Source organism: Erythranthe guttata, chromosome 10 (genome assembly GCF_056151865.1).
Source record: "Erythranthe guttata isolate IM_541 chromosome 10, IM_541, whole genome shotgun sequence".
Taxonomy (NCBI): Eukaryota; Viridiplantae; Streptophyta; class Magnoliopsida; order Lamiales; family Phrymaceae; genus Erythranthe; species Erythranthe guttata.
In genome coordinates this window covers 2,823,104-2,835,105 of record NC_142542.1, presented here as the reverse complement: position 1 = coordinate 2,835,105, position 12,002 = coordinate 2,823,104, and the positions used below count along the sequence as shown (strand labels likewise).

The 12,002-nt window shown below is 32.7% G+C and overlaps 1 protein-coding gene across 1 annotated transcript; it reads right to left on the bottom strand.

The window, feature by feature from the left end:
• Positions 1-6,574: 6,574 nt before the first annotated feature.
• Positions 6,575-9,862, bottom strand: LOC105952835 (sulfite exporter TauE/SafE family protein 4). The gene is made up of 12 exons (XM_012976411.2): positions 9,402-9,862; positions 9,104-9,263; positions 8,777-8,977; positions 8,604-8,665; positions 8,300-8,345; positions 8,139-8,194; positions 7,956-8,042; positions 7,829-7,879; positions 7,495-7,734; positions 7,292-7,385; positions 7,032-7,172; positions 6,575-6,937 (listed from the first exon to the last, which is right to left on the bottom strand). Exons 1-12 carry the CDS (start codon positions 9,567-9,569, stop codon positions 6,855-6,857), a joined length of 1,389 nt encoding a protein of 462 aa, XP_012831865.1. The 5' UTR covers positions 9,570-9,862; the 3' UTR covers positions 6,575-6,854.
• Between the last annotated feature and the right edge of the window lie 2,140 nt (positions 9,863-12,002).

Sequence of the window (12,002 nt, the reverse complement as noted above, 5' to 3'; positions counted from 1 at the left end):
TGGTAGAGTACGACATACCGATACACCGTACCGAATAACAATATACCGCAATTATTGATAAGGTACATATCAAATTTTTAAATATCAAATGATTTCGGCAGGTACGGTGTATTGGTCAAAATATTTAACAACTGTATCGAAACACCCCTATAAACAAGTATTGGACAATTATCAACACGCAATTGCATTTCTCAAAGTTTTCTCATTTTAGGGGAGATCTGTTTGTGCTTGCGCTTGGGCACATAAGCTTCAATTTTATTTATTTATTTTTCTTAATTCTTTATACAATTATTTGATGTTTTAATTTGTAAAATACATAAATTGATTTTATATATGGATCTTTTTTTTTTAGTTTTGTTTGGCTTGAAGCCCACAATCATAGAGATTCTTTTTTTTACTAAAAGTTGTCGGATAGATATTTATCATTTTATTAGGTATATAAATGTAGCCTTGTTTTCAGACTTAATTCCACTTTGCATCTTTGAAATATAGTTTTTCGACGCTTTGCAGCCCAAAAAAATTCATAGCAATTTGCATCTTCGAAACACAATAGATCATGAATAATGCACCTGAATAATTTTTTTAAGCAAATAAATGTAAAATAATATTTTTTTTGTAGTATTTTTTTATAATGAAAAATGTTAAATCAAAAAATTTATTTTCATCAATACTTTTGGAACTAGAAAGTGCAAATATAAAACACAATAAGCCTTTCCATTGAAGCATTTCAAATCGGGCCGCTGTACGCGTGATAAGTTTCTCGAAAACATACGTCTTTTGAACGTGCGTAATGAAGAGGGGCGTAACCATCGGCCTCAACATAATAAGCCTGCCGAGCATATTTGCATGGTTTGTAATCTATGTAATAGATGTCTACCCATGCCGCCTCATGGGTGTGGTCCAGAAGGTGTTGTGTTTAATATCTTAATGTGGATTATTATGCTCTATATTGTTGTCCAAATTTTATTATTTGATGTTTGAGTTTTGTATTAAGCAATGTATTCACATACACGATAAACATTATGGTTCATGCTTTTGTCATTATGCCAACTGCTCAAATGGAGCTGATTTATACTGTCATTAATACTCTAAAGCCATGCCGCAGTTAATACCTTCAAGGATCACTTGAAGCAGAATTGTTGCCGAGGAAATGTTGAGGTTGCCCCAAGAGCAGGAAACAATTGGCGAGGACATATTAAATGTCATGGCAAAGAAAGTTATCAACATTTGATCTTCTCTAAGTTTATGTTTCGTTTCTCAGTTTTGGATTGACACAACTACGGTGAGTCACAATTCATACACCTCTACTATTTTTTGGAAATTTGACTTTAATTAATATGTTTTTATATGACAATGAGACAAAAATACTTAAAAGAGTAAACGATAGTCTATGCTAATTAATGTAGCTTGAGTCGCAAGAAACTAATTGTTACAGTAATAATGTTCTGATTAGTTCTGTTTAGAAAGAAACTATGGAACTTTTGCGTAATTCATTTGAATATTGAAAAATTGAGATGCCATTAATATATATATATTTCATACATTTTGCTTAATCGGCAATACTTGTTGGATCGTAAATTACTTATGGGCAAAATATTTATTATTTACAATTGTTATAGATCAACTATAACTGAGTTTGCCGTTTAGTACCATTACCAATGAAACTTGAGAAAAAATAAGTTTCAGTTACGGTAAGAAGAATCGAAGTGTTACGATGTATTATCTTATTTCTTAAAACTATGTTCAGAATTAAAATTTAAGAAAATATATATATATATATATATATATATATATATATATATATATATATATATATATATATATATATATATATATATATATATATGTCAAGATCAACCAGCTTAAGGCTTTTGTTTTAAGAAAACTCCCGATGAGGGCGGACGGTTAGGTTGGACCCCCCTATCTGTCGGTAGATCAGCTAGCTTAAGTTGTTGTGGTGCAGTGTTTGACATGTATGTATAGATGTTCCCGATGTTTCATTGTATCAAAATTCAAAACAAAATAGCCCATGCTCTTAATTGTAAGAGAACAAACAAACAAAGTGCATTCTTAAGTTTTGAAGATTCATATTCATGTTTATGTATTCAAATGGCAAATGGTGTTTCATTCTCGGATAGATTATTTTGTGATTGAATGAACCTTTGAACTTATTTTGCAGGGAGAGATTTGAGGAGATAGTGATGAAGATCAAGAGAGAAGCCGATTATATTCAAGATGGAGAGCATTTCGGTCTCTGATAGCTTACCTTGGCCGGACTTAAAAGTTGATAGTGTTGCTAGTGTTGGTTATGTTGTATTTTTAGGCTTAGCTCAAAGAACACTTTAGGCCTCCAATTTTATTCGTTTCACTTGGATTTGAATTTAGACTTGTGATAGTATTTATTGTAAAGTTTTACAAAATTTCAACGAGCGTACGATTTATTTAAAAATTTGTTGATTGCTCTTAGTGATTAAAACAATATGAACACATATGTTCATTTTCTTTTATATTTAGTTATGAATAAATAATATGTATTTTTAACTAAAAAACTTTGACATATGCATTTATCGTGCATCACACGGGTATATTACCAGTATATACAAAAAGACAATACATAGTCTCATACACGTGTAATATTTTAGGTTTACAAACCCTCGTGGTAAGTTTTGTAATTTCACCTATATTTGGGTAAAAAATAAAAACACCATCTGCATCTTGACACGGCCATGGGCCGGTTCACTCCGATTCGCGGTTCACTTTTTCCAGAACCGGAACCGGCCCGTACTACGCACGGTTCGGCGGGCCGGGTCGGCCCTCCGGTTCACTCCAGTTCCAGGCATGTCCCGGGTTGGCCCGGAAATTTATATATATATATTTAAAAAAAAAATACTTAATGGATAAATAAATTAAAATAATTACTTTTAAATAGGAAAAAAACAAAAGGAAATAAATAAAAGGACTTTAACTTAATTTTATAGGAAAAATTGGGGTGTTGGTGTATTTATAAGAAACAATGGGGGGTGGGGGGGAATTAAAAAAAAAAAAGCAAATAACGGCCGGTTCACCGGCCGTTATTTACTTTTCTTTTGAATTTTTTTGAATTTTTTTTTTTAAAAGAAAAAAATCCGGGTGAACCGCCGGGCCGGCCCGGCGGTTCACATAGAACCGGGCCCGTCCCGGGGACGACGGGCCGGTTCACGGGTTATGGGCCAGTTCACCGGTCAACGGTTCGGGCCGGTTCGTCAACGGGCCGGTTCGGGCCGGTTCCGGGCCCAAAATCGGGCCATGTCCGTGTCTATTTGCATCTCCCCAAAATTTATCTGCTGAACACACAACTCCCCTCAACTACAGCAATATACGATTGACATCAATTTTTTTCATGAGTTTTATAACTTCTCATATCCAATTCCATATTGCATCGTATATCAACCCGTATTGTAATTTAGTTTTTCCTTCAATTGCTCATAGAAAACTTTCAACAATTATTGGTTCCCAAAAAATTGAAGCTATTAAATCGGCCAACCAAAAATTCAACATAAATCGTCCCGGATTGGGAATGGAGGAGCCTTTGCGCAAATGCTTAGTGTTTGCCAGCGATAGTGGTCGAAATTTCAAGTAAGAATTTTTTATTCCACAAAGATAGAGGAAAGGATTTTGCAAAGATGAGGCAACTTCTAAATTTAATGCGGAAATTTATTTAACAGAGTTTCTCAATACCATAACATGCTGCGGACTTCCTTCACATAAGTTGAGATTAAAAGTTGGTCTGTTATGCTCATTAGAAATGTTGATCAAGTTAGGGGATTATACAATGGAATTAGGCTTCAAGTTACTTAAATGGGAACTCACGTTATTAACTGCAAGATTCTTTCTGATAAGCATGTTGGTGATATGGTATTCATTCCTCGGATAACTTTGATATCGTTAAATTGCACATTGCTGATCAAATTTCAAAGACGACAATTTTCAATGATTGTTTCATTTGGCATGACGATTAACAAAAGTCAAGGACAAATATTTTCGCATGTCGGACTATAGCTTCCAAGGCATGTTTTCAGCCACAACCAGTTATATGTAGTGCAGTCTAGAGTCAAAAGTAGGTCTGCGATAAAGATTCTCATCAACTCTGAATCGGGTGAACTACGCAATGTACTAGCAATGTCGTGTATAAAGAAGTATTTCAGCGAATATGAAGATACATATATATGGTTCATTGAGTTATATATGTTTGTTCAAACTTGACATGCAAAACCACTTGCGAATCAATATCGATTTAGCTTACAAATTACAAAAAAAAAATGAATAGCAGTATTGACGAATACTTCCAAGATAACGGTTTCACCAGTTATCTTCATGAGTATGCTATGTATGTTAAATCTTTTGCCAATAGTTCTATTTTGCTCGTTTTTCTTTATACTGATCACTTGATTTTCGCGGGCAACGTTCCAAACTTATTTAACGAATTCAAAAAGGACTATGTCTTTTGACTTTGAGATGACATCTTTTGAATTTGAGACGACATTTATTGGTCTCATGCTGTATTAATTGTGCTTGGAAGTAAAACAAAGGGACGAAGAAATTTCCATTTCTCAAGAAAGATACGAAAATAAGGTGTTAAAGAAATTTCATATGATTGGTTGTAGTTCTGCGAACACCACGATGAAATGCGGAATGAAGTTATCAAAATTTGACGATGGAGAGAAAAAAGATCATACTCTTTCCAAAAGCCTCATGGGAGCTTGAGATATCTAACAAACACAAGGCCCGACATTCTCTGTGCGGTTGGAGTCATAAGTACATATATGAAATCTCTTACATCAACGCACACCAGAATAATCATTCGTTACTTGAAAGGTACTATTGGATTTGGAGTATTATATTCTTCTTTGTGGTGAATTTAAGCTTCAAGTTTTTATGATAGAGATAATGTTGGAGACATTGATAATGTTGGAGACATTGATGATAGAAAGAGCACCACCGGATATGTGTTCTTTATGGGAGAGTCGGCTATTTCTTGGAGTTCGAAAAAATAACCCATTGTTACTCTCTCAGTTTGTGAGTCCGAGTATGTGGTAGCGATATCTTGTACATGCCATGCAATTTGGCTTAGGAGGATGCTTGAAGAACTTCATTCCCACAACAACAAGCTATGGAGATTTGCTTCGATAATAAGTCGGCACAAGCACTTGCCAAAAACCCGTTGTTCCATGATCGGGAGTGCATTGCCGAGAAGAAAGAGAAGTTCAATCTTGTGAAGTCTCTAGATCAAATTGCGGATATTTTTACCAAGCCTCTAAAGTTTGAGGAATTTAGAAGATTGAGAGCAAGTCTTGGGGTCAAGGTGAGAGTGTTGAATGTTGATTAATAAATTTGAAATAAATTAGTACAAGTACGTTTACGTAAATCTAGCTAGTGTAGTAACTCATGTATCTTAATATTTCAATATTAGTTCATGTATGATGTTGAAGAGTCGTGGATGAATTCATATAAAATTCTCCTTTTTGTGGAGTTGAAAGGGAATGAGAAAAAAAGAACCGTAAGTTGCATTATACTCTTCCAAATATTTCCTCTTCTTCCCATTTTCTTTTCTTTCTTCCAGCAATTGTTCCAATTCGATGACCTTTATTGAACCTGTATAAATCCGTGTGTACGAGCTAAAGTGTTCCAAAACCAACTATTATCAGACATTTGACGTGGATCGAACTATGCTCAAAGCCCAAATGCATTACATAGGCGTAATTCCCGGCTTCTTGATAATCACGCCAATGAAATACGACAATTATATTAGGGGCGAGACTCACGGTTGAATGGTCATGTCACGATAAAGGAAGTCTAATGATTATGGCAAGTCCGGTATTCGTTGTCTTGATTTCCAGACTTTTCCAAAATAGGAACAACCATTAGGTACGGTCATCATTGCATCGACTCTCTTGTAATTTCAATGTAAATTCAAGGAACAAGGGTAAAGTTACAAACTATTGATGCTTGATCAATTTTTTATTACTTTTCCATTCTTTTTATATTTTAAAAGACTTTACTGGCTTGAGAGTTGGAGGGGCTGTACGCCGAGAAATCCTCCTCCCAATACTTTTATGTTTTGATGGGACGATTTTCGATTCGCAATCTCCTGATCCTTTTGTAGTTTGGTAGTTTTATTATATTTGAACTTACTCCCTTGGTAGAGAGAATTTGCTCAAAATTCACTTGCCACAAAATTATCTTCTTATAACATCAGTTAATTGATATAAAGACATAAATAAATATATTTTTTATTACAAGTTAAAGTTTGATGTGAGTAAGTAACTTATATAGGTTCGTCTATGGTCCAAGAGTGTCGTACTTTTTACCAACCATTCCTTCAAATGAGAATTTGACATGTGCATGTCATATGTTCAGCTCAACATATTGGATTGAAATCAACATTTTCAAAGCAATTCCGATTTTCTTTTTTTATTATTTTGAAATCTTTGGTGAGTTCTGATTTCGATTTCAATTTTTCCGATTCCGATTCTGATTTTTTGGAAATTTCAGAATCTAAGTATGAATTCTAAACAACTATTTGGGAGAAATAAGCTTCAAGAACAAAAAACGAAATATTGCAAAATGAAGAGTTATTGAGGGATGATGGTCAATTAGGCATTGGCCAAACACCCCCTAATGCTTTCCAGCCACACATTAATTATACAAACCAAAACTTGATAAATGAGATGTGTGATGGTCAATTAGGCATTGACCAAACACCTCTCTCATTTTTTGAAAAATAAAAATATATATTTAAAAAAATAAAAATTCCACATAAAACTTCAAATCTATTTTCCAAGTGTACGATTTTCATCTACAAACAACTTCCCATTTCATTGGCTGCTGCAAAAATCTAAGAATCCCATGAACTCATGATTGTTTATCATCCTTATGCTTTTATCTATTCCAACAACACCTGCCATCCATCACACGAGAGATCAATTTTTTAACGAAAAAAGCGACGACGAACGAATAACTTAATTTAAAAAAAAAATAAAAAAATTAATTACCCATTGTGAGAGCACTTGCGAAAATGACGCCCGAGAGAATAAACACAATAAGCGAACCCCTCCTTAGGATTGTTATCAGCTTTCTAATGAAATATTGCCCCCAGAAACCAGCCAAAATCGAGACAGCCATTAGGTACAGAGCTGTAAAACGACGTTTCGTTAATTGTCATATTCTTACGCTTGGACCGTTTCCGATTTCGTATCCATTATCGAAACAGACTAATTGATTTTAAAAAATGAAAAAAAATAAAACATATTACCGTAGGGCATTGGAAACCTCTGGAGGAGATAAAATTCGACCACGGATAAAGATGAGGAGAACATCATCACAAAAGTCGCCGTCGAGCTAGCCACCTATAAATAAAAACAATATAGATATTTCCCAATCGATTTTTAATTGCAATAGTGACGTTATAATTCATTAAAAATTCATTCGTTAATCGTAGATATTTTTCACAAGTACCTGAGGCATAACTCCGATTTCGAGCAAGAGGGGGCCAAGAATGAAGCCCCCGCCAGAGCCTAACAAACCACCGACAGTGCCACCTAGGATACCACAAAGTGCACAGAATGCAAGATTTGTGCTCGTCCATTCTATTGCTGCCTCACATATTAAATCTGTACTTCCAGAAATTCTCCTGTTCTTGCTTTTCTTGTACAGCCTCACACATTCGTATCCGAACACACCAAGTGCAACCGGGAACTGAAAAAAAATTAAAATTAAAATAAATAAATACAGTTTCGATGTAACATAAAAAAAAAAAAAGAAGATATTCGTTGTAAGAGAATTTATGTACCTGTAACAAGTTAAGCACCCAGTACAATGTACTACAAGTCGTTGTGCCATTCTGCGAACAAACAGTAATTGTCAAAAAAAATACTCGATTCGGAGGTTTAGAGGGGTAAAAGTGTAATTTGACAGACCTTGATGACTTGAAGAAGCAAGAAACAAACCCATACAAGCAGCAGCACCAAGATTCTGTTAAGGTTTAAGTTGCCCTTCAGAATTTGCTGAAAAAACGCGGAGCAATATCGATTCAGATCGAGATAGGATATGTACATATACTATGAGAGAGAAAAAAATATTAAAAAGGGAAATACGCTCACAAGTTTCGTTTTCTCTGCTTTAGGAATCAACGGTTCATACTCGGTATCAATCAACACTGATCAACCAAACCAAATATCAGAAAAATGCTAACATCAGATCTTCGTTTTTTCTTCTAAATTAAAAAAAATAAAAATAAAAATAAAGTTGCAGAATTTCTTACATTCTCCCCGAGAATTAGCGAACGTGTGTTTCTCTGCGATGGCTTTCTGCAATCATCCAAACGAAGAATAAAAAATTAATTATTGAAAACAATTGGAGAAAAACGGGAAGCATTTCTATGACTACCGGTCAACTTATGTACTTTCTTTAGTTCATTTTTTTAAAGCCGAAATACAACCAAATGTTCTTGAAATTCCGTAGCACTTCAATAATTTAAACTCTACGTAAACTACTGTTCTTAAAATTAAACTGATTGTATAAACTTAATTAAAGTATGGTCAGCGTATAATCCAACAAAAATTTACCTTCAATACAGTTTCCTCCTTCCACATCTCGATAGCCTTGGTAAACGACCTCGAAGAAGTCCCTGTTCGTAACACGGAAAACATTAAAAAAACGAAACTCTTAGCATCTCATACATTTTTTAATTCAAAAACACTTATTATAATGTAATTAACAGGGTAATTAAAGTTCTTACCCATGAATAAAATAATGATTAAAACAGTGATGAGCCAATAGGGGAACACAACACTCAACGAAACACCGATTGTGATTCCGAGCATAAGCATTGGCTGAAACAAAAGAGCCAAATCGTAGTCGATTATTGGCACTTCTCTGCATGGATGGGGCACCCTTAAATTGTACCATACCGATGATGCTGCAGCCCCCATTATCATACCTGCAAAAATTTAAATTAAAAAAAAACCCTCATAAAAAAAATTATTAAGAAACTCGAAAAAAATCCGATAATCCGACATAAACGGTACTTAATAATAATTAATACAAAATGCTTGATTTTGCTTACACTTGGAAATAGCGGCGGCGGACTTGGTATCGAAGCCGACGATAAGAGTTAGCATGGGGACGAAAATTCCGCCGCCACCGACCCCACCCACCGTACCACAGGCAGAGCCCAGGAACCCTATCACGGTGGCCAAAACTACTCTCCAGCTAAATTTCAATTCCTGCCACACACACACAAAAAAAAAAAAAGTAAAATCAAAAGAGGGTTAAGATAAGACATAATAAATAAATAAAAAAATCCCAACTTTATGAATTCATGCACCACAAAATTAACTAAAAGCCGCCAGAGAGAAACTCACAGGCCAAACTTTGGCATCAGATCCATAACTGTGTCCGACGCCATTAAAATTGGAAGAAAGCACAGGCTCTGCGTAACCGCCATGCGAGTAATTGTTGACGAAATAAACCGACGCAACGGCCAAGGAAAACGCCGTCAGCAGATAAACCACCAGCGCTTTTGCAGCCATGGCCGAAGTATTAATTAATTAATTAATTAAAAGGAAACCCTCTCTCGAGTATTCAAACGCAGAACCCTATTATTTTCCCTCCCCCCAATTTTTATATTTTATTATGTTTTTTTCTTTTTTTTCTCGCCGCCTTGATTGAAATATATATATAGAGTGTGCGGAATCAGCGTAAATAATAGATTCATTTTAATTTTGATTGAGAAATAAATTAATAAATTAATTAAATAAATGGCGAAGAGATAGAATATTTGGGCATGTGAATTTGGGTAGAGCACATGCAGCAGGGTCAGAATACGCTAGAATCAGTTTCCCCTATACGACAGTATTTACACGTTGGTCCTTCCATAACGCCACGTGGCAGATTCCCAGCTGTCATTTTTCAAAAATAGAATATATACATAAATGGAAAAATCAGCAAATTGTGGGAGGTAGTGTTCAAATTCTTTTACTATAAACTATTTTGAAGAATTATTTTTTTTTTTGTTTTTTTTTTTTCAAATGTCAAATTGGAATAATAATCCCTTAGTAGTGTAATAATTTAGTTCTGTTTTGGTTAATTTTAACGGGATCTTTTACTTATTGGATGGAATATTCGCTCCTTGTGATTGTTTGTAATCTACTATAAACAAAATAGTAGTTATAGAAAAACGTATAAAATGGAATTAGTTTTTTAAATAGTAACATAAAATTAGAAAAAAACATAAATGAATTCAAATAAAGAATGTATGTAGATGATATACTATAATTATTAGATATGTTCCTAAATTCAAGACATATTTTAAAAATAAATCTAAATGATTATTTCTATATTAATATTTCGTATAATATTTTGTACTTTTATAAGTTATATTTTTCTTGGTTACAAATATTATTTTTACATTATAAAATTAATTATTTATTATATTTTTCATAATTTATTGAAAATATTTACCAATGGAATATTGAATCTAATTTTAAATAGGTTCAATTAAAGTTAATAAATTTATACACCGAGAAATTATAATAAGATAAATCATAGAGATGACAGATAAAAATGAGACAATTAAGACATGAAAGATTGCTTTCGACTCTTGTAATATGGGTATGTAAAAATGTAATGTAGTTTCTTTTTTCGGCTTTATTTTTTTCAATAATATACATGAATTAATATACATATTTGAGTTTAATTGTTTTTGCTTTTGCAAAATTCTTAAATACGACAATCAATTATTAATTTAGTAAGATATTAAACTATCTATAAATTATTAATTATTAATTTACCCATTGATTAATAACTTATTAATTTATGAAGTTATTTTAATTATTATTATCTTCAATAAATATTAACAAAAATATGGACGAACCATTAGATTGTGAAATTACCAAAAAAAATGGAATTTATAATCAATGGGTTGAATCATCGTGACAAATTGGATGTTGTTTATATCTTAAACTGCCTTGAAGAAAACAACGTAACTTTAGAGATGTTGGCTGGCACATATAATTAAGAGTATCATGATAACTTATGAAGAGGAAGAAATTGAAAATAATACTATAAAACTCGTTTCACAGACAGAAGCTCTTAAAGCAACGATGTTATTGAGCAATTTCTTGTTGAGTTATGAGAAAAATGCACCGATTTTTTTTAAGGATGAAATTTAATGTGGTATTGACCTATTGTCAATTTCAACAATAAACAAAAGAAAATCGAACCGTATATTGGAAGTCTTCATAGATTTATCATAAATGTAATGTACCATGTATTTTAAGACCTATTTCCATACATTATTAATGTATATATTAGATAGGGTCTATAAGAATTTATAATATATATTATCTTATAAATTTAATGAATTATTAACTTAACATGTTGTTCCTAAGTCCGAAGCGGATAAAAATATTATTTAAAAGAGATTATTAATTTATCGGATATTCATTTATGAAAGTTATACTGTAATGACTAATGAGTTGATCACAACTCCACATTGATTAGAACTTTGATTCATTAGTCACCTCAAAAAAGAAAAGAAAAAAATATATATTCATTTGTGATACTAATTTCTGATTTGAAAAGTGCAAGCAATAATGAAATGGACCTCCTAAAGTTTATGTGTACTATAAAATGTAAAATTTGGCCGTTCATTAATAACGTGATTAGATTGCCAAAAAGTCCGACACCACGAAATATATATATATATATATATATATATATATATATATATATATATATATATATATATATATATATATATATATATATATATTTATTATTTATTATTTATTATTTATTTTTTTATGGTGGATGTAGATTTGATTCTAATTTATATTTGATGTAGTACAAGATAATACCTAAATTTTTCTATCAAAAACCAATAAGATAATACCTAAATATTGTCCAAGTGAATGATTGACGCAAGTTGAATGTAGAGTTTGATTTTGTTACGTTTCTCTATG